The following is a 22805-nucleotide window of genomic DNA, read 5'->3' on the forward strand; positions in this document are numbered from 1 at the left end:
CGTATGTCTCCGGTTAACATTTTTAAACATTGATGAATTCATTTCTGATTCTTCACATCCATTGACGAACAAAATTGTTTCTGAAATGTCACTGTTTTTTTAAAGTTTTCGTTTAGCTGACAACTGTAACAAGCGTGTACATTATGACACTTTTTCTCATTCTTTTTTAGCCAAAATACATTTGGATTATTCATTTTAACAAAAATACATTTGGATTATTCATTTTAGTTACAATACTTATGGACTATTCATTTTAAATACAATACATTTCGATTATTCATTTTAGCTACAATACATATGGATTATTCATTTTAACTACAATACATTTGGATTATTCATTTTAACTACAATACATTTCGATTATTCATTTTAGCTACAATACATTTGAACTATTCATTTTAACTACAATACATTTGGACTATTCATTTTAACTACAATACATTCGGATTAATATATACATATAATTCATTAGGAAACTCGACTCATAATATCTATCTCCTTACAAGGAATAACTGTTTGCAGTATCGACCCTCATAATATAAAGAAACAGGTAAATCTTTTTTTGTCTATGGGATTTGAACCGTATATTTTGCCTTCCACGGTAAACACTCGCATATCATTTCTCTCGTTCAGGTTATATGATTCAACGCACCTTTTGCAGGCAAGCATAAGATTGTCTTCATGTTCATAGTGACATTAACTAGTACCAAGATTATTACATGGATTTTTTGTGCCTCAATAATATCATCCTTTTCGAAAAATAGTACCATTTTGTCTAAATTCAATCATGTTGTTCCTTTTATCTTTTTCGTGAGCTGTTAATTCTAATGTATATGATTTTTTACTTTCTTTAATAGTACAACTTTATTTGCAGTTTTACTGTTAATTAGTTATATTCAAGCTTATATTTATCGTGTAATTAACAAACGAAATTCTTTTTTTTTTTATTAATATTTCATTTTTACTGTATTTTAAGTATTCCGTTATTGGTAATTGGGATATTTTTTTACTAATCCAACTATAACTTATTCGGAGTAATATATTGATTAATTGATAATAATTTGCTTTGTTTTTACTTTGTTCAACTTCCATTTTAAAATTCATTTAAAAAAAGTGACACTATTTTCTGGATTCTTAGATAGACCATAAAAGCTTCCCTGACATTCTGGATACAAGTTTATGTCTCACCTGTTAGTGAACTTTATATCTATTTTATCAGCCCGTGATTAACGTTATTACAGGATTAGATTAAAAAAAACGTTAGCTGTGATAATAAGCGACTTTTTTTTTTTTTAATACCCTCAACCCTCGTCTTCTTTTCTTTCGTTTTTCTTTCGGTATTCCCGTATTGTAATGTCAATCTTATTTACCCCAACACCAGCATCTAATTTCACCTCCGTGGATTCACCAGTATTCATCTTCCTGACTGACTTTGTAGGTTATAATCAAAACATACAGTGTGACGCCTATGGCCCCCGTTATTCGTACTACTATACAGTACTGTAGATGCAGACGAAGCTTGCCATCCTTTATACTGTACGTGTAGTAGATGACCAACGTCCCTTGCACTGCACTAACAATTGAAATTCCTTACACTGTACTCACGACACTCATTCCTTACACTGTCCGTATAACCGTTATCCCCTTCACAGTACTTCTAACCCTAATGCTTTAAACCGTCCTTATAACACTCATCTGTGACACAGTACATAACCCTCGTACCTTACACTGTCCTTATAACCGTTATCCCCTACACTGTACTTGCATCCCTAATGCTTTACACTGTCCTTACAACCCTCATCCCATACACTGCCCTTACACTGTCCTTACAACCCTCATTCTTTACACTATCCTTACAACCCTCATTCCTTACACTATCCTTACAACCCTCATTCCTTACAGGGTTCATACAACCGCCATCCCTTACACTGTCCTTATAATCCTTAGCCCCTACACTATACTTTACACTATTTAAATCCCCCCATCCCTCACATTGCCCATGTAGACGTGCCTAGTGTCTTATACTTTGCATGAAGATGAATTTCAACCTTTATACATGCTATGCAGAGGACCTTCACCATACCATGCAATGTACATGTTGCAAACATTCAGTTCTTATACCACACGTGCGCTCGATTCATCGTTTCTACTGTGCTTTCGAACGGTATCTATCACTTTACACTCTGTAAATATATATTTTACAGTTTGCATACAGATACCCTTCGTCATAGCTAAAATTAAACGTGTAAGTGCACCTTCTCGTCACTTATACTGACAAGCAGAAAATATTTATCCATTTAACTCAACATGCAACTAGCCATTACTGTCATTTTGTTGTGAATAGACGGTTCCTCTCTTATACTGTCCATACAGAATATTTCCTTTCTTTAACCCTGACCATGTAGACGTTCTTTATACTTACAATATCCATGCAAATGGCTTCCATGCAGACAATCTTCTGTCCTTTACCGTTCTTTCAGATGACCTTTGTAACTTATGTTGCTCTTACAAACGACCCTTATATCCATTTACATTGAACATTTATATAACCCATATCCCTTATGATGCCCATGCATACTAACCACATACCTTACACTACCCATGCAAACGACCACCATCACATCTACTGCCCATGCAGATGGCCTTCATACCTTATACTGCCATCCAATTGACTCCCAACTTAACTTAAACTGCACATGCACACCATCCCCGTACCTTATTTACTGTATGCAGACGACCCTCATATCTTATACTGTCCATGCAAATGGCCCATCAATAATTCATACAGTACAAGCAAACAACCTCCATCTCAGCCTCCATCCCTTCTACTCTCCATGTAAAACAACCTCGTACCATCTACTGGCCATGCAGAATGTCCACATAAGAAACCCCAATACCATCTGCTCTCGATGCAGACAAACCTCATGCCTTAGACTATCCATACAGACAACCACCATCCTTACGCTTTTCATGTAGAGCAATCCCATATCTTCTACTGTCCATTCAGACGACCCTCATACCTTACACTGTCCATGCCGATGATTCCCATACCTTACACTCTCAATGTAGACCACCCCCGTACCTTACACTACCCTAGCAGACGATCCCATACCTTACACTGTCTATGCAAATGACTCCGTACCTTACAGTGTCCATGCAGACGACCCACTTACCTTACAGTGTCCCTGCAGACAATTCCCATATCTTACACTGTTCATGCAGACGACCTCTATTCCTTACACTGTCTATGCAGGCGACTCCCATACCTCACATTGTCCCTGCAGATGATTCCCATACCTTGCACTGTCCCTGCACACGGCCCTCATACCTTCTATAACTCATGTAAACAACCTTCAAACCCAGTACTCTTCATGCAAAGTACTCCTACCATAACTTGAACAGAACATGCAGACGACCCAGATATCATTCAGTCCAAGCAGACGACCCTACAGAAATTCATATTGTACATGCAAACAACCCCATCCCTTTTAGTGCTCATGTAAACAAACTCTATGCCCTTCACACCTTAAACTGTCCTTACATAATAATCTCGTACATTTTACTGCCGATGTAAACGACATTAACATTACAAAGTCCATGCAAACGGCCGCCATACCTTACACTTTCCATGCAATCGACCTCATACCTTACAGTGTTCATTCAGGCGGCCACATACCTTACATTTTTCGGTTAGACGACCCTCATATATTACAGTGTCCATACAGACGACCCCATATCTTAGTGTCCATGAAGACGACCCACATACCTTACGGTGTCCATGCAGACGACCCCCATATCTTAGTGTCCATGCAGACGACCCCCATACCTTACAGTCTCCATACAGACGACCCCCATATCTCACAGTGTCCATGCAGACTCCCTTACTTCGCACTTTCCATGCATAAGACCTACATACCTTAGATTTCCCATGCAGACGACCCCAGCACCTTACACTGTTCATGCAGACGAGACCCTCCTCCCCCGCACGACATTACCAGACGGAAACTAAGTTTGGTGTTTTAAGGGAGTAAAGGAAAGTCTGACTTTTCTACAAAAAAAATGAAACTGTTGTATTCTTGTCCCCTCTTCCCCGTTCCTATTCCGTCTCAATTCTTTCCCGTTTCACTGACGGGAAGGGAGAGCCGACCAAGTGCTTAGTGTACATTAAGTTACTGTGTTCTTTCGAACATGAGAGAGTGGGGACCTTAAAGTTTCCTGGAAACGAGACAAGGTTGTGTACATAACTGAGGAGAACCCATCCAGTCCTCGTTCCAGGTTTTTCTTGCTCCATTTAAATTCATTTTTCATTTATATCCAACTCGAAATTAATCACGCAATCACCTTACTTCATTTATTCAGTTTGATATTTCTTTAACTTTTCAGTTCATGGTTGTGATGTTCTGCCTTAAAGTAAAGGAATAATTTGACTCCCATTAGAATTAAGGGTAAATGATATTTATTAGTAAGCTGCAAATGAATGATGATGATCACAGGAATGTGTGTTGAAACTACCCCTCATCCGACTTCCTATCAATTTTTTTTTTTGGCCATATCACAAACAATTAAATGCTGTAGTTTTCCTTTAGTAACTTATAATGGTTTGTGCTATTTGAGGATAGAAAACCGCATTTGTTGTTAGTGTTAAAATCCTCCTAACAACAACAATAACCACCACCACAACAACAACAACAACTACTACTACCACCACCACTACTACTACTACTACTACAATTACCTACTATTTTGATTTTTATCATAATTACAATAATATAATTTCATCATCATTAGTAATGTGATTATGGATATGCACTCGAAATTGCACCGCTGCATTCACGCCAATTGCACTTCATGCTTCTTGCACAGAGGTTTTGCAGCAAGCGAAACTTCCAACAATTAACTGCACCTTGCACCTCACAGTATTTATGCTCGCACTTCACTGTAACACGCTTTGTCAGATGTCACTGGTAGAATTTGTTTGCACCATTCAAGTCCTGAAGTAACAATTCAAGACTTCACGGAAATAAAATAAAATGCACGAGTCTTACCTTGCACCATTGCACAAAAGCACACACTGCTTGAGTTCAACTACGAGCCCTCGCAGTACTGCAAAGAACGCACTAAGCACTTGCATGTTATGTATGTAATTGAACGCACATTGCCAAAGGCTGTGTGAATTCTACACTGCAGCCTATTCACGTCTTGCTTTAATCTTCGTTGTCTCAAAGCACCAATGCACTCGATGTTGAAATAAAATTGTTATATGTACAATTTTACAGCACAGCTAATGCTTGTTTGCACACACTCGCATGCCAAAGACGTGATGTAACATATGAATGTAGTTTTGCACGTAATTAGATGTTATGCACCGTTATCACGATAAATAATCTCATTAACAGACCCTTAGCTATAAGTTTGCCTTTATCTGGAAATAATTAGGTTTAAGGCTTCCATATCATTAATGCTGATATTATCATTGGTGAGTAATCTAACCGTAGATATGAGGTGAAAATCCCTACCCTACCCTCGTACGCCTGTCCAAGAGGGTTTGTGCATTCTTGTAAATTTAGGAATTTTTATCAGTAGAACTGTGATAAGTTTCTCAGAATACGGTTCATACTTCGCAGTTAATAGGGAGCCGAAGTCATGACGTCAGTTACCATGGCAACGGCCAAACTGATTCAAGCGTAAACATTGTTTCTGAAAGATCCTTGTGCGGGATGATTGCTTTCAGCATAATGCAGTTGATTTATTACTTTTTATGATGACAAACTATACATAAAGCATGTTAAAAACCACGACAATTCAGGAAACATACTGTCCATTTGCTATTCAAATGGGATAATGACTAGAAAAGTCAAGTTAAAGAGTGGAAGTGTTAAAACACTGACAAGTTCCTAGGTCTCTGTAAGTGCTCGAAGCAGTTGTGAACCAGCCCGTGGTATTTTGACGTCAGACTTCAGCTCCTTGTTGTCTGCGTCTTCTTGAAGCGATGATATAAAAAGTTGAATTGATTAATTCTTGATGTCTGGAAATTTTTTTTCTCTCTGAGAGAGACTGAAAGTAAAAGAGAAATAAGAATTAAACGGGTTGCTGTTCATGGTTAGAAGAAAACAAATGCAATAATAAATAAAGATTTTCGTTTTGAAATACTATTGGAAGGAGCTTTCCACTTTATCAGAACTTATGTAAGTAATAGATTTTCAGTCTGGGATTTCTCAGTATAATAATATTCAATTTTCTGTTTCCTTTGTTACAATTTAAGTTAGAATGCTATCAAGAATAAACTGAACGATCTGCACTTGGAAGGGCTATGTTAAGGCCTGTCTCTTATGAAATTATTATTATTATTATTATTATTATTATTATTATTATTATTATTATTATTATTATTATTATTATTATTATTATTATCATTATTATTATTATTATTGATATTATTATTATTATTATTTTTATTATTATTATTATTATTATTATTATTTTTATTATTATTACCCTTCATGAAGGCAAATACTGTAGCTCTCCAACTGCTAGAGGTTCCGGAATGTCTTGATATTAAGAGTTTAGAATGTAAGAATATAAGATAGCATACCGGTAAAACAAACAAAAATCACTCAAACGTCTCCCTATTTGTAGTCTGCACTGCTTCAAAAGCACTAATTATACACTTGGTGTTCGATGTAAAGTAATCTAGCGTCTTCCTTGCACTTCACAAGCACTTAACCTACGATCCTAGTTCAACACTTACTTGCACAGCCTTTGCACCGTCTTGAGAGATTGCACCTTCGTGTTGCACAGTAGTATTGAGCTTGATTCTGCACAAAACCAATTGCATCATGGCACTGCACTTCGTATAGCACATTGCACTTAGGTCACTTGCATGCCAAGTTAATCACCTTTCTCATTATGATGTTCTTAGATCCAGTCTGTCTTGGAGGTTTGTAACCATTTGCAAGATTACAGAAGTAGTTCCTTTGTACGAGTATAGGGATAAACAAGAATTACAGCCGGGTAATTGAAATTTTTATGTATGTATGGTGTATGTATGCATGTATGTATACAAAGACATAAATAAACTTTAACAGCTGAACTCAAAATCGTAATTTACACCAGAATATTCAAAGACAAGAAAACTACAAAATGCTTCTGTATATGCTAGCAAAATACCTCAACTAAAAGCTGTAAAATTTATCACATACACATATACATACACATATAATTACAATATATATGTGTGTATGCATAATATATATATATATATATGTATATATATATATATATATATATATATATATATATATATATATATATATATATGTATATATATACACATGTGTGTGTGTTTATGTATGTTAACTGTATGGGCTTGTGTGTGAACAAATGCATATCTCAGCATGAGAATGTCTGTGTAAGGAAACATCTATGAGCAATGACTCACTTGTGCAGAGTTAGACCATCATTTTGTCTGACACTTGAATTGATCCAGATATATATATATATATATATATATATATATATATATATGTATATATATATATATATATATATATATATATATATATATATATATATATATATATATATATATATATGAATATATTTTTGTTACAGTCATAAGATTTTTGCATTATGCGTATTCATACAATAGTAGTTTTTATTTTATTTAAGATACTATAAGGAAACACTTACAATTGAAGATGTTGAAAGTTGGAACAAAGGGTTTCATGAGAAGTGTTAGCGTAGAGAGATCGAGAAACACATTTCAAATCTCGCCAAGGAATTCACAAGCAAATGGCCAACACATAGGGATAAGATATTCTTAAATCTTTTATTAGTTGTGTGATTCATAGCAGAATATATATATATATATATATATATATATATATATATATATATATATATATATGTATATATATATTATACACATACAAATATGCATATATATGCATATATACATATATGTAAATATTCATTTATTTAGATATAAATATGTGTGTGTAAATATGTATATATATATATATATATATATATATATATATATATATATATATATATACATATATATGTACATATATATATATATATATATATATATATATATATATATGTGTGTGTGTGGGTAAATATATGTATATATATATATATATATATATATATATATATATATATATACATATATATGTATATATGTGTGTATATATATATATATATATATATATATATATATATATATATATATATATTTATATATATACACACATATACATGCATACACATATTGTATATATACAGACATATAAATATACCATATATATACATATATATATTATATAAATATATATGTATATATATATATATACTGTGTATATATACAGTATATATATATATATATATATATATATATATTTATATATATGTATATATATTCAAATATATATATATATACATATGTGTATATATATATATATATATATATATATATATATATATATATATATATATATATATATATATATATATATATAAATAATCATTCTGTATGCCTGCATGTATGTGTGTATGTAACGAAACACTGGTTTTCTCGTAAAGGTTTATACCTGGAAAGAAAATATGATGTCAGTTGATGCCAAGTTTATCCTTCATAGGATAAATCCAGGATGAAGATCCTGTGCAGAAAGCTTACATATCAACTACTTCATAAATGCACTTCAGCAGCATGTTAACCTACCATTACACTGCACATATTGCCCATACGCCTTCTCCAAGTCTCTTCATTCTAATAACCCAATCTTCCCTCATTCAATCGCATAAAAGAAAATGTATGATTCTGTTTCATATTTCAATCCATTAAAACCTTTCCACTTTTTCAATTCTCTTCGTTTGCATACACTATAAAGCCGTTCATATCATCAGCTTCTCCTCTTTTTTTTATCAGTTAATCACAACCACACTTTAATTCCATAATGGATATTTGGCAGAATAATCCACATATAAATGCCAATTTTGGTTCTATTAACTACTACTTCTTTAAAGCTTTTTTTTTTTCAGTAAATGTTAACTTATTTATTCCTCCTCATCTGGGAATCAAATATTTTTTTGTCCTATCAATAACTCAATTTATAGTCGTCTTCCATCCATATGCATAATATTCAATCTTCTATCTCTCTGGCGTCCGTCTAATCTCATATTGTTCTTTTTTATAGCTACTTTTAATATTCGCTATCTTTCACTTGCCCTTACACTTAACCAATCACAATTCCAGCTGTGACCAGATTGTGTAATGATCTTCCCAATCAGGTGGCTGAATCAGGGGTACTTCAAACTTTTGGTAATATTTTATTTTTTTCTGTTGAACAGGTTGACATATATTTTATATATAAGTGATCTATTATTTTAACGTTGCTACTGATCTTGAAATATTTTATTCTCTTTATTTATTACTTATACATAGTTTATTTGCTATTCCCTTATTACCTTTCTTCACTGGGCTACTTTCCCTGTTGGAGCCCTTGGGTTTGTAGTATTCTACCTTTCTTATCAGGGCGGTAGCTTAGCTAATAATAATAATAATAATAATAATAATAATAATAATAATAATAATTTCATTACAGAAAATAAAAATCTTAACATGTTACTTTCTTCTCTGGCCATTGTCAATACATTTGACTATCAACTCTGTTAGATTCCCATGCGTCCAAATTATAAGATACAGTTTTTTACTTTTTGTTTGATTACTTACAGTACTACATCCCTTTTTTATTTCCTTAATTTGATCATTGTAATCCTAGAAACCTTCCAATTCAAAAGTTCGGAACTGATTTCATATATTTATAAATACTTCACGAAATCCAATTAAACAATTATTTATTGGTGTGAATATATTTTCCATAAGAGTACGCAGCCTTGCCTTATTTCGGACATCGATGCTGTACAGACTTGTAAATACTTGGAGGTTCCCACTCTCCTCATGCAGACGAACTGACGAACGTGATCAAACGAGTCCTTTTAGACACAGACTGCTTGCCCCACCCCTTCCATTACCTCCCAAAATCCTTCATAAATGTCATCGTTCATCCGTACCTCCCCCGGTCCCCTTCACATCAGTAGAGTTAAAATAAGAACCAAAGAAAGACTACAAATCGAGGTCTTTTTCTTTTAAATCTTCCTGCGATACTTGAGAGAGCTAAAAAGGCTAACAAGACGCGTCCGTCAAGTCGTGTTTTTTTAGGTAAGTTGTTGCTATGCCCTGGGACGACGCTGGGTTGTGGCGCCAAATGCAGCCATTTCAGACTTCACTGACCGCGTTCCAAATCTACTCTTTAGTTTGTTTAAAGTAGTGTAAAAAATGGAATAAGTAATAAGAATAAAACATCAAAAACTCTGTAAAGATGATACGAGTAATTAGTCTAGTCATACTGTCGCCGTGTTCAGTTGAAGTTTGACATTGCTGATGGAGTCACACGGTGTCTTCCCCATCAGGGTTATATCAATTAAATCCAGTGTTTTCCATAGGTTTAGTGTTGTCCCAGAACACTTTTGAAAGAAAAACGTGGGACTTCTACCAGGTAAGTTGGGGGTAAATATAATAAGATAAAATGCAAGGGTGTGAAAACTAAATTTGAATTTCGAAATGAATTTTTGGATTTGTGAACTCTTGGGATTAAAGAAATATCTTTATATTTTCCCTCGGCTTGCGTTGCTGTTCATAACTCAGACGAAGCTGTATCTATAAATATATAAATATAAATGTCGATCATACTGTAATATAATAGTGTTAAGTATCATTCCACTTTATGGTAGATCTTTGCCCCATAATGTTTCGTTCACTGTTCTTTCTCTAAGAAATTTCAATAGTTGCCAGAGGCTTCCGGACATCTGAAATGTAGAACTTGACTGCACATGGAAAACTTGCCTTATGATCTCAGATTAGAAGTGACAGAGTAACTTGGCCAGTCAGAGAGGGAAATGCCTTTTCAATGTGATGCCAGTGATCTGTAAGCGATTAATCAAAGATGTAATATCCATTATTGCATAATCACTATCTTGTATTCCATATTCACCAACTAAACCTCTGAAACATTCCTTTGTTACTTTGTTAAGACTTTTGTATGTTAATGGTTTAAACGTTGTCCTTTTCCTATATTAACTTCTTGTGTAAAGAATTTGTTTTTTGAAAAAAATTTAAGGATAAATTTTTTATTTTCTATTCAGTTCCTTTACTTTAGTACAGTTGTTAAAATATTTAACATTAGGCTAATCTGCGTCTAGGTTCATGTTTATTTAATGCCATCAACAATTTGTGAGTATGTATTCGGTACAAAACCTGGTCCCTGGTCGTTTAAGGTGACCATTTGATTATTCATGTATTAAAGAAAAACGCTGAAATAAAGAAACATTAGCAGTTCACTTTCGCAAATTTCAGTTTTAAATTTCTTTGAAATTACGAAACCCTTTCCCCATCATTGAACTAAAATTCTTTAAATTTTGTATTGCTCATGATAATTAATAGATTTACTTTTCCTGTTTTGAAATATGAATGCGAGTATGCAAGCGTTATGTTTATATATATTTTTGCAATGTCAGTCACTAAAGTTAATTTTGGTATCCATTTTTTCTGAGGCAATTGTAAGTGATAATCATGACCAGGAAAGTTGTAAGAGAGTTACTCAACCTACAGCTCTAAAGAGGTCAAATGAATTATTCACACAATGAGAATACAATCAATTAGAAAACGAGGCTTTGTTTCTTACACAAGAAACATAGTTAAAAATAAAACCTGGCGTGAAAATTTGGACGAACAAGATCATCTTTGTCATAATGATATTATTAAGAAAAAAAAAGTTGATTTTGATTCAAATGAAGGGTCTCGATTCTGATATGGTAAATAACGTTTCATCTCGTTAAATTACCCCCTTTGGTAGACTATGTTTTAGATTGAATATGTGCATGGCTTAATGTTTGAATATTTATTCATACATCACAATAAAAAATAACTTCGAAAATTCCCAATGTGAGCAAAGCAAATCTTTCTATAATCCCTCCTTTGAAAAGGACAAAATAGTTTTTGAAAACAAAGTTCGAATATTTGACACGTCAATGACTTTATCCCTCGTTGATCCTTTTGAATTTAATTCAACCTCGTGCCAATAAACAAATGACGCTCAAATCCGACCTGAAAACATTATAAGCACTTCCATAAGGAACAGGCTAACCATACTGAGTCACTTCTAAGGTGCGGAAACATTGTTAGGAAACTTAGGAAAGCCAATCACATACCATCCGAAGTCCTCTTTTCAGAGAGAAGTTCAGTACGCACGAAATTAGACTCATCACAGTCTGCTATTAACAAAGGCAGTTTTTCTTTTTCAAAGAGATATAATCTAGTGAGAGTAAAGTCTAGTTCATCAAAGGTGAGGCGATGTGGTGACATGTACATATGGTAGTCTCCTTCATACGTCACTTCTTTGCCATGTTTCTCATTGCTGCGACCAATAGGTTTTGATTTTGTCTTCGCTCCGATAGTTGTTTTTTTTTTTTAGCATCCCACCTCTCTCTCTCTCTCTCTCTCTCTCTCTCTCTCTCTCTCTCTCTCTCTCTCTCTCTCTCTCTCTCTCTCTCTCTCTCTCAAGAATTTTGTTGCTTCTGGATCCTATTTTGGTCACTTTTCCGTGCGGTTAAAAAAAAATGTGCCTAATTTTTGTAAATGAGCAAAGAAAGAGCTATTAATTGTGGAGTATGTAAACGTCTATATAAGCATATATTCTTACTCCTGCACGTCTGCTGAAATGCTATAAATTACCTCTCTCTCTCTCTCTCTCTCTCTCTCTCTCTCTCTCTCTCTCTCTCTCTCTCTCTCTCTCTCCCTGTATAGAAATGCCTTTTTTCGTGTATTTTTCATTAACGCATTTTCATATAAATTCATTCCTTGGATGTATTCCTCATGAATGTAAATATATCTTTATTTTTGTGCATTATCATTTTTGTATACTAGTGCTCTTCATGTATATTGCAGTCAAAATAAGAAAATAGTGCATCTAACGTCGACTTCTAGAACATAAATTGCAATGAAGGTGAGATAGTTCTATAAATAGAAACAAATTAGTTATTAACACCATTTTATGTTCAACTTGTAAAATGGAGAATTATTATATATGTGGAGATACTGTGTATGTTTTTTTGTTATGGATAGCTACAATAGGTATGTATACTAGATAGCTATACATGTATGAATGGATCGCTCATTCATACACGTATACCTTCCAAAATTGGATATTGAATAAAATAGCCTGTGAATGTGATGGTGATATTGACTTTAGGTAAGTTCGAAGTCTAGGTCCTATAGGCTTTTTATTTTCACTTGAGCACACTTGTATATATATATATGAAACGAAGAGGTGATAGGCAGATCTATAGATTTCTTCACTTGGCCCTCTAAGACAACTATAGAAACAATGACATGATTTCATTTCTAATCTATACAATTTGCAACCAGCTGTGTTGTATTTTATGGAAATTATTCTAGGATATCTTACATTATAAAAATTACTGTCCTTTTTATGTTAATTTTTCTGTAATTTGTATCTGTTGATTAAAATTGGCAAAAAATATTCGTGTATATATACATGCATATATATATATATATATATATATATATATATATATATATATATATATACATATATATATATATATATATATATATATACATATATATATATATATATATATATATATATATATATATATATATATATATATATATATTCAAGTAATAAACACACATGTATAAATAAATGTGTCCTTTTGTATATATATACATACATATATATATATATATATATATATATATATATGAAATATGTATATATATATATAATTTATATATATATATATATATATATATATATATATATATATATATATATATATATATATATATATATATATATAGACAAATGCTTAAATGTAATTGATTGACCATCTTTGCATTGTTATGTGTACAGCAGCGTACACCCAACCTCTGTTTAGATTACATTAATACTATTACATATGTGTATGTGCGTACAACCATATAACCATACACATTTGTACTTGAGTAAAAGTGAATTTTATAACTCTAGGTCATTTGTCCTTAGCAAACAATACAGAATGTGTAAATAATTTGGCTCAAGGGAAAGGTTGTACTTATTTTCAGTTTACAATTATACATGGAAACTTGTAATAAATGTATCGGTGAGTAATTATTCACCGAGGAAATATGAAATTGCTTTATTGTTGTACATAAATGGAATTTCTTCAGTGTTCGAGTGTGTTAACCAAATCAGAAATGGAGTTGGGTCTGTTTGTGGGTGAATAAAATTATTTATAATTTGCTTAGATTAAAGGGAAAACACCATAAGACAATCCAGGCTAACATTTCGTCACTATATCACGGAATAGGAAAACGACCTGAGGTTTCATTTCACTTTGTCTTTGGGCGTCAATTTTCCCCAAACAATAACAAACTCTTACTGTTCATCTGGGGTTGAGTATTCCCCTCCGTGAAGATACGATGACGTCATGTTGAGCGCTGACATTTATTCTCAGCAATAAAAAAGTAATTTAACCGTTTAATCGTTAGATGAATATCATCGCTAAACTTTTTTTTTCTTTCTTCTTTTTGTGTGTGTGTCATATAGTGACTGCAAGCCCTTATCTCTTCAATAGAAACTGTGATCAAGAAGAAAAAATATATTTATTAGGTGTAGGTGATAAATTCCAAAGAATTCCAAGATCCTAAAGTGAAATTTTTGGTTCTATGGAAAATAAACGTCAATGGCATTGTGGCAAAACAAACGCCGCCATGAAAACAAACGTAGACTGAAATGCATGTGAAACGAACGCTCCCATCAAAACAAATTTGCGATGCCATTTTCATTTACTGTTGGACTATAAGAAAACTAGAAGTGTAGTAGTAGTAACTTGAAGTTTTGTTAAACGATCATTGCTAAAGCAAGGATATATAGTTTGACAAAGAACAACCGAATAACAGTAGGTGTTGAAAGAAACAAAATATTATGAAGGAGGAAGAGGAGGTGATGAAGGCCGCTTTTCTTTCCCGCTCGCGAATTTTTCAAGCGAGGGAAGTCAGTTTCCAAACTCCGAGAACTGTCTGTGTAATTATACCTTCAATGTCAATAACCCCTTTCCTGTATGTTTTGATTCTGTATAGAAATATTGTATGTCATACTCCTTTGAAGAAACAAATACCAGAATGATTATTTTCCTTCCAATGGTGTTCGTAAAGTGTGTTTGTGTGGCGGTTTCATTTTCTATTTTTCTTGTCTGTGTAGGCGAGAGTATGAGTGAACCTCTGGTTGAGGGATGGAACAGCTGTAAAACAAGTTTTATTTTTAAAAGACATTTTTACCATTATTATTTCAGCCATTTCTGATCTTTCTGAAATTGAACAGTCTTGATTTGAGAAGTATTGTGCTTTTTATTTTCACAGAAATTATAATAAATAAAGAAAAGGATTAAGGTAATAGAGGTAATTTTCTGTGAAGATATTCAAAGGCTTTGTATGACTGATTAACCTATGGAAAACAAAAGCATAAGTTAATTTGAGACGGCAAGTTTTATTCTATTCAGTCAATAGCTTTTCGAATATCAACTAAGCTTTCTGTGTTGAATGTAAAGCATTGTCTATTTAAATGCAATGTCGAAGCTTAGCAGCACCTCGAAACGTAATCTAGGTCGTGCATGTCACTATAGCTCCTGAAGGTATCTTTCACATAAATAGCGAACATTGCATTTAGGTACATGATGCTCACCTGATATTGGCCAGCAAAGCGTTAGTCTTCTTGTGGAGGAAGAAAAGGAAATCTATATATATATATATGAAAGCGCAAATGGCCAGAAGGAGGCTCCGCAGAAGGTCATATCATTGCGAATATATCAAAGACTGAAAGCCGTGTCCTGGTGGGTGTGTGGTCGTGCTTGTGTTTGTGCCTTTGCGTGTGTGTGTGAGTGTGTGTGTATGTGTGTGTGTTTGTGTATTTCACATTTATGTGTATAATGGCATGCAAAATTGAGTGGATGTTTTATTACAACAATTCCTATTTCTATATAAATTGTAAATCCATGATTTTTTAAACAAATGAATAAATTTTTTGAAGGAAATTAAAATTTTCAAAGTTGATAAAATACCGAATATATATTTAATTTCTTTAAAATATAACTGGTGTGTTTTTTATCTGGATTTTAAATTTCTCATTTCAGAATTAAACTGATTTTGCTTTCAATTTATGTTGTTTAAAGTAAATTATCATTTCGCAGTGAAATGTATTTGGCGATTAGTTGAAATAAACCAAATTATATTGCTGCCTGAATGAAAATCAACAAATCTTTATTACATCACTATTTATTTTACTGGAATAATATATAAATGAATTGCTGAGGTAAAGTTATATAATTAATTTCGAAGTACGTGAATAATAAAATGTTATCAATGTAAAGATTAAAGCTATCAGTAACTTTGCATCTCACGTTGATTTGCAGAACGATTAAAGTTTAAAATTTCATCCTAATTTCGATGAAAAATATCAATAAGGAGCATGATAACTTATCGACACGTAACAACATCATTAATATAAATGAAAATTATACTAACACTGATAATATCCTGCCACGAAAAAAATGAAAATTCAACTCTTAGATCCAGTCACGTCCGGGTGAACTAATTTGAATGATAGCTGTGAAGCTGATGAGCTCGTATGCCTGTAAAGAGTTTGTGCGTTTGTGGATATGTATGTTTGCTTGTTTAGGGGTAGAGGTTCGTGTATGTTGTCGTAGTGAGGTGCGCATAGCAAGTTTTAGGATAATAATAAAAAGAAAACCTGCTGTTATCTATTGACTGTTAAATGTTAATCTCGTGAGGACATGAATAAATAATTGACTACCTGCTGTTTTATTTTGTTAGCCTTCTCCAATATATACCTAAATCATAATCGATGGTGTATGTATATATATATATATATATATATATATACAATATATGTACATATATATTATATAAAGATTATTTTTATTATTATTACTTGCAAGGCTACAACCCTAGTTGGAAAAGCAGGATGGCTATGAGCCCAGGGGCCCCAAAAGGGAAAATAGCCCAGTGGGGAAAGGAATTAAGGAAGACTAGAGAACATTAGTTTGATTTTGGAGTGTCCTCCTAGAAGAGCTGCTTACCATAGCTAGAGTCTCTTCTACCCTTACTAAGAGGAAAGTGGCCACTGAACAATTACAGTGCTGTAGTTAACCCTTGGGTGAAGAAGAATTGTTTGGTAATCTCAGTATTGTGAGGTGTATGAGGATAGAGGATACTCTGTAAATAATATGCCAGACTATTCGGTGCATGTGTAAGCAAACGGAAAGTGAACCGTAACCAGAGAGAAGGATCCAATGTAGTACTGTCTGGCAAGTCAAAGAACGTCATAACTCTTTTGCGGTTAGTATATCAAAGGGTGGCTGGTGCCCTGGCCGACCTACTATACATACATATATATGATATATATATATATATATATTTATTTATATATATACATATATGTATATATGTATATATACTGTATATATATATATATATATATATAAACAGTAAATCTCCCCCTTAATTTTTTTTCAAGAACTTTAACTGATCATTTCTATTGTACCGACACTGGTCTTGTTTGAAATCTATACTTACGGCTAAGCATACGTGGATTATGACATGAAACAGAAAAAATAGACTTTTCTCTGAATGTTTTAAAAATTGTGCAAGCACTTGAGAGGAGAGAATTCCAGTTGATAAGCATACGTGGATTATGACATGAAACAGAAAAAAATAGAGACTTTTCTCTGAATGTTTTAAAAATTGTGCGAGTCCTTGAGAGGAGTGAATTCCAGTCGGGAGTTCCTTGAATATTATAGCGTAGTCAAAATGCTGGCCAGCTTCAGAAAAAAATAGAGACTTTCTCTGAATGTTTTAAAAATTGTGCGAGTCCTTGAGAGGAGTTAATTCCAGTTGCGAGTTCCTTGAATATTATAGCGTAGTCAAAATGCTGACAACTTTAATATGAATTTAGTTGGTATAAAATGAAAGCCTCATTGCTGGTCTCAATATGTGAGGGATTTGGAGTAGGACTAAAGCCCCTATTACACTTATCCTGTTTCCTACAGTGCATCAGTCGCGATGCTTGCATATGGTCAAACCGGAGCGTGTGATTGCAAATCGGTTGTATGAAAGCATCAGTTGCGATGCTTGCATATTGTCAAACGGAGCGTGTTGATTGCAAATCGGTTGTATGAAAGCATCAGTCGGGATGCTTGCATATGGTCAAACCGGAGCGTGTGATTGCAAATCGGTTGTATGAAAGCATCAGTCGCGATGCTTGCATATGGTCAAACCGGAGCGTGTGATTGCAAATCGGTTGTATGAAAGCATCAGTCGGGATGCTTGCATATGGTCAAACCGGAGCGTGTGATTGCAAATCGGTTGTATGAAAGCATCAGTCGGGATGCTTGCATATGGTCAAACCGGAGCGTGTGATTGCAAATCGGTTGTATGAAAGCATCAGTCGCGATGCTTGCATATGGTCAAACCGGAGCGTGTGATTGCAAATCGGTTGTATGAAAGCTCACCCATGACCGACATGGGTGAGCTTTCATACAACCGATTTGCAATCACACGCTCCGGTTTGACAATATGCAAGCATCGCGACTGATGGCGCCGTAGGTCATGGGTGAGCTTTCATACAACCGATTTGCAATCACACGCTCCGGTTTGACCATATGCAAGCATCGCGACTGATGCTTTCATACAACCGATTTGCAATCACCACGCTCCGGTTTGACCATATGCAAGCATTGCAACTGATGGCGCCGTAGGTCATGGGTGAGCTTTCATACAACCGATTTGCAATCACACGCTCCGGTTTGACCATATGCAAGCATCGCGACTGATGCTTTCATACAACCGATTTGCAATCACACGCTCCGGTTTTGACCATATGCAAGCATCGCAACTGATGGCGCCGTAGGTCATGGGTGAGCTTTCATACAACCGATTTGCAATCACACGCTCCGGTTTGACCATATGCAAGCATCGCGACTGATGCTTTCATACAACCGATTTGCAATCACACGCTCCGGTTTGACAATATGCAAGCATCGCGACTGATGGCGCCGTAGGAAACCGGACAAGTGTAATAGAGGCTTAAGGGATTTCAAGAGGGAAAGAGTACTAGGAGAGAAAAGCAGTAAAGAAGGCCTACCTGTTGGTTGTGTTTCTAATTAAATTATTTGAAGAATAATGAACACCACTAATATACATTTGATATAGAATCATAGGTTTAGTTTATTCTCACTTTGGATGAAATACTTATGTATATACTAGCCTTTTGTGATATTCATTTGCATTTAATAGCTAGTTATCTTTTATTATTATTATTATTATTATTATTATTATTATTATTATTATTATTAGCTAAGCTACAACCCTAGTTGGAAAATCAAGATGCTATTATTGCATATCTCATCTTCTTTTTTTTTTTTTTTTTTTTTTTTTACTGTACCCCTATTGTAACTGTATATGGCTTTTGATGAAATGAATATTGTTATTATTATTATTATTTTATTATTATTATTATTATTATTATTATTATTATTATTATTATAAGTCCCAACGCTCCAACAGGGAAAAATAGTCAAGTACGGAAAGGAAACAAGGAAATGAATACTTTATAAAAGTGATGATTTTCCATTCACCTTTTCGTCATCACCCCTGTTGCTGTTGCCAAGCTATCATTGACGTCAACACCATTGTTACTTCTTGGATTCCCGAGTTCCTTGCGGCCAACAATCCTGCGTGTTTGGTGTCAATGTCTGAGGTTGAAGAGCGAAGATATGTTACTCTCATCCGGGACCTCCCACTCTCGACCTCAGTTACCGCAACCCCACTGCATGAGGTTTCTCATCTACGTGTGAGGTTGATGGCGACATTTATGAGGACGGGAGTGATATTGATGCCGGGTGGCGACTAAGTGAAACCGGAGATGGAGTGTAGTTAATGGGATACTATAAAAAGGAGACAAAGACAGTAATTGATTGTAGAAAATTTTCAAACCAGTAATGAAAATTACAAGGTAGAGCATACAAAGTATTCCAGTATTGATAGTGAGGTCAAAAGAAAAGCCAGGAATGACTGGAGAGAATATTTAGACAGTAAAGCAGTTGAGGCTGACAAAGCTATAAATTCAGGAAGTGGAAGATTGTGTTGATTAAAGGCTTAAAGGCCACTCATGAAGGGCAGAAGCAAGGGACAATGCCCTAGAGACTGATGTGTTGATGGAGATTCTTATATAAAAGGGAGGATGACAGTGAATTTATCAGTGGTGGTTAGGTTTAGTGGGTGAGCTGATGGGGGGATTAGTGGTGATGATTATTGTCTTGGGAAAGGTGATGAAATTATGATGCATAATTATTATTATTATTATTATTATTATTATTATTATTATTATTATTATTATTATTGCTGTTGTTGTTGTTATTATTATTATTATTGTTGTTGTTGTTGTTGTTATTATTATTATTATTATTATTATTATTATTATTATTGCTGTTGTTGTTGTTATTGTTATTATTATTATTATTGTTGTTGTTGTTGTTGTTGTTGTTATTATTATTATTATTATTATTATTATTATTATTATTGCTGTGTTGTTGTTATTATTATTATTATTATTATTGTTGTTGTTGCTGTTGTTGTTGTTGTTATTTATCATTATTTTTATTATTATTATTCCTTGCTAAGCTACAACCCTAGTTAGAAAAGCAGGATGCTATAAGCCCAAGGGCCCCAACAGGGAAAATAGCCCAGTGAGGAAAGGGACTAAGGAAAAATAAAATATTTTAATAATAATAATAATAATAATAATAATAATTATAATAATAATAATAATAATCTTTATTTCAAAGAACAGTAACAACATTGAATTAAATATTTTCTATATAAAAATATAAAAACTTTAACAAGAGGAAGAGAAATTAGATAGAATGTTATGCCTGAGTGTACATCAAGCAGGAGAGCTCTAAGCCCAGACATTGGAAGACCATGGTACAGAGGCTATGGCACTACCCAAGACTAGAGGAACAATGGTTTAATTTTGGAATGTCCCTCTCCTAAAAGAGCTGCTTACCATAGCTAAAGAGTCTCTTCTACCCTTATCAAAGGGATAGTGGTCACTGAACAATTACAGTGCAATAACCCCTTGGATGAAGAAGAATTGTTTGGTAATCTCAGTGTTGTCAGGTGTATGAGGACAGAGGAGAATCTGTATAGAATATTCCAAACTATTCGGTGTATGTGTAGGCAAAGGGGAAAGTGAACCGTAACCAGGGATATGAATCATATATATATATATATATATATGTGTGTGTGTGTGTGTGTGTGGGTGTGTGTGTGATAGATTTTGCACATTTAAACGTATCAGAAACCCGTTTAAATGTGTAAAATTTATCATTAATCGAATGCCAAGTCACAAACCTACCAATTAGCTACGATGGTGAAGATGGTTTATTTCAATTTTAAGTACAAAAAATCTGAATTCGACAGGTATATATACTGAAGAATTTTCATTGAGTTTTATCTCTCTTCGTGGCTAAGTGGTATGGTCAATGGCATACAAGTATCCTGAACCAGGGTTCGAAACCCCGGCGGTCAGATACTATAGTCTTTGAGTGATTTCGCATGGGGCTCTGATCCCGAGGTCGTTAAGGGAATCCAGACTTTAATATATTAATATATATGGCTTATTTTGAATATATATATATATATATATATGTATGTATGTATACATATATATATGTATATATGTATATATATAAATATGTATATATATATATATATATATATATGTAGAGAGAGAGAGAGAGAGAGAGAGAGAGAGAGAGAGAGATTTTCATAATACTAATCAGCAGTGAAGCCCTTTCAATTCTTCTCCCAGGACGACCGCTGTTTTAATGTATGTTGTCAAAATGTTCTCCGTTGAGAATGAATCACGAATTCCGAATTCTTCTCTGGGAATTCATTTTATATTCCGAATTCCCTGCTGAGGGATGGAAAATTCGTTCCATCTCCCCCCTTCCGAGAGGAAGCGTGTGTCCAGACTTCCCTTACCAAGAGGGAGCGTGACCCATATTCCCCACAGAGGAAGGAGCGTGTCCTCTGACGCTTATATTCGTCGCCTCTATCACCACCTTCGTTAACTACACCTTCGACATGGGTCCATCTCATCAAATGTTAAACCTGATAACAAATGGCCTCATCTCTCTCTCTCTCTCTCTCTCTCTCTCTCTCTCATACTCTATTCGTAGTGTTTACGAATGGACTCTCTCTCTCTCTCTCTCTCTCTCTCTCATACTCTATTCGTAGTGTTTACGAATGGACTCTCTCTCTCTCTCTCTCTCTCTCTCTCTCTCTCTCTCTCTCATACTCTATTCGTAGTGTTTACGAATGGCCCTCTCTCTCTCTCTCTCTCTCTCTCTCTCTCTCTCATACTCTATTCACAGTGTTTACGAAAATCACCGAAATAGATGGAAATGACCCAACATAACCCTTGTGGCCGATGTTGTTTTATTAGAGTTTATGGTTATGGAAATCAGCGAAATAACCAATTGTTATTGATGATGATGGGAAGGCGAATAATGGCGGTACTGATGTCAGCAATAAAATCCATTTAACCCGTTGGTGCATGTGAATGGAAGATCAAAATTTGATTTTTATCTGATTG

At 34.0% G+C, this 22805-nt stretch overlaps 1 protein-coding gene across 1 annotated transcript in view; it reads right to left on the bottom strand.

Annotated features, from left to right (window-relative positions):
• LOC137650854 (vesicular glutamate transporter 1-like) overlaps window positions 1–22805 on the bottom strand; it is a 407643-nt gene that overhangs the window by 34133 nt on the left and 350705 nt on the right. The window contains exon 11 of the mRNA XM_068384011.1: window positions 12277–12482. Coding sequence (XP_068240112.1) covers window positions 12277–12482 — 206 coding nt within the window. The remainder of the gene's footprint in view (window positions 1–12276; window positions 12483–22805) is intronic.

This window comes from Palaemon carinicauda, chromosome 12, assembly GCF_036898095.1.
Source record: "Palaemon carinicauda isolate YSFRI2023 chromosome 12, ASM3689809v2, whole genome shotgun sequence".
Lineage (NCBI taxonomy): Eukaryota > Metazoa > Arthropoda > Malacostraca > Decapoda > Palaemonidae > Palaemon > Palaemon carinicauda.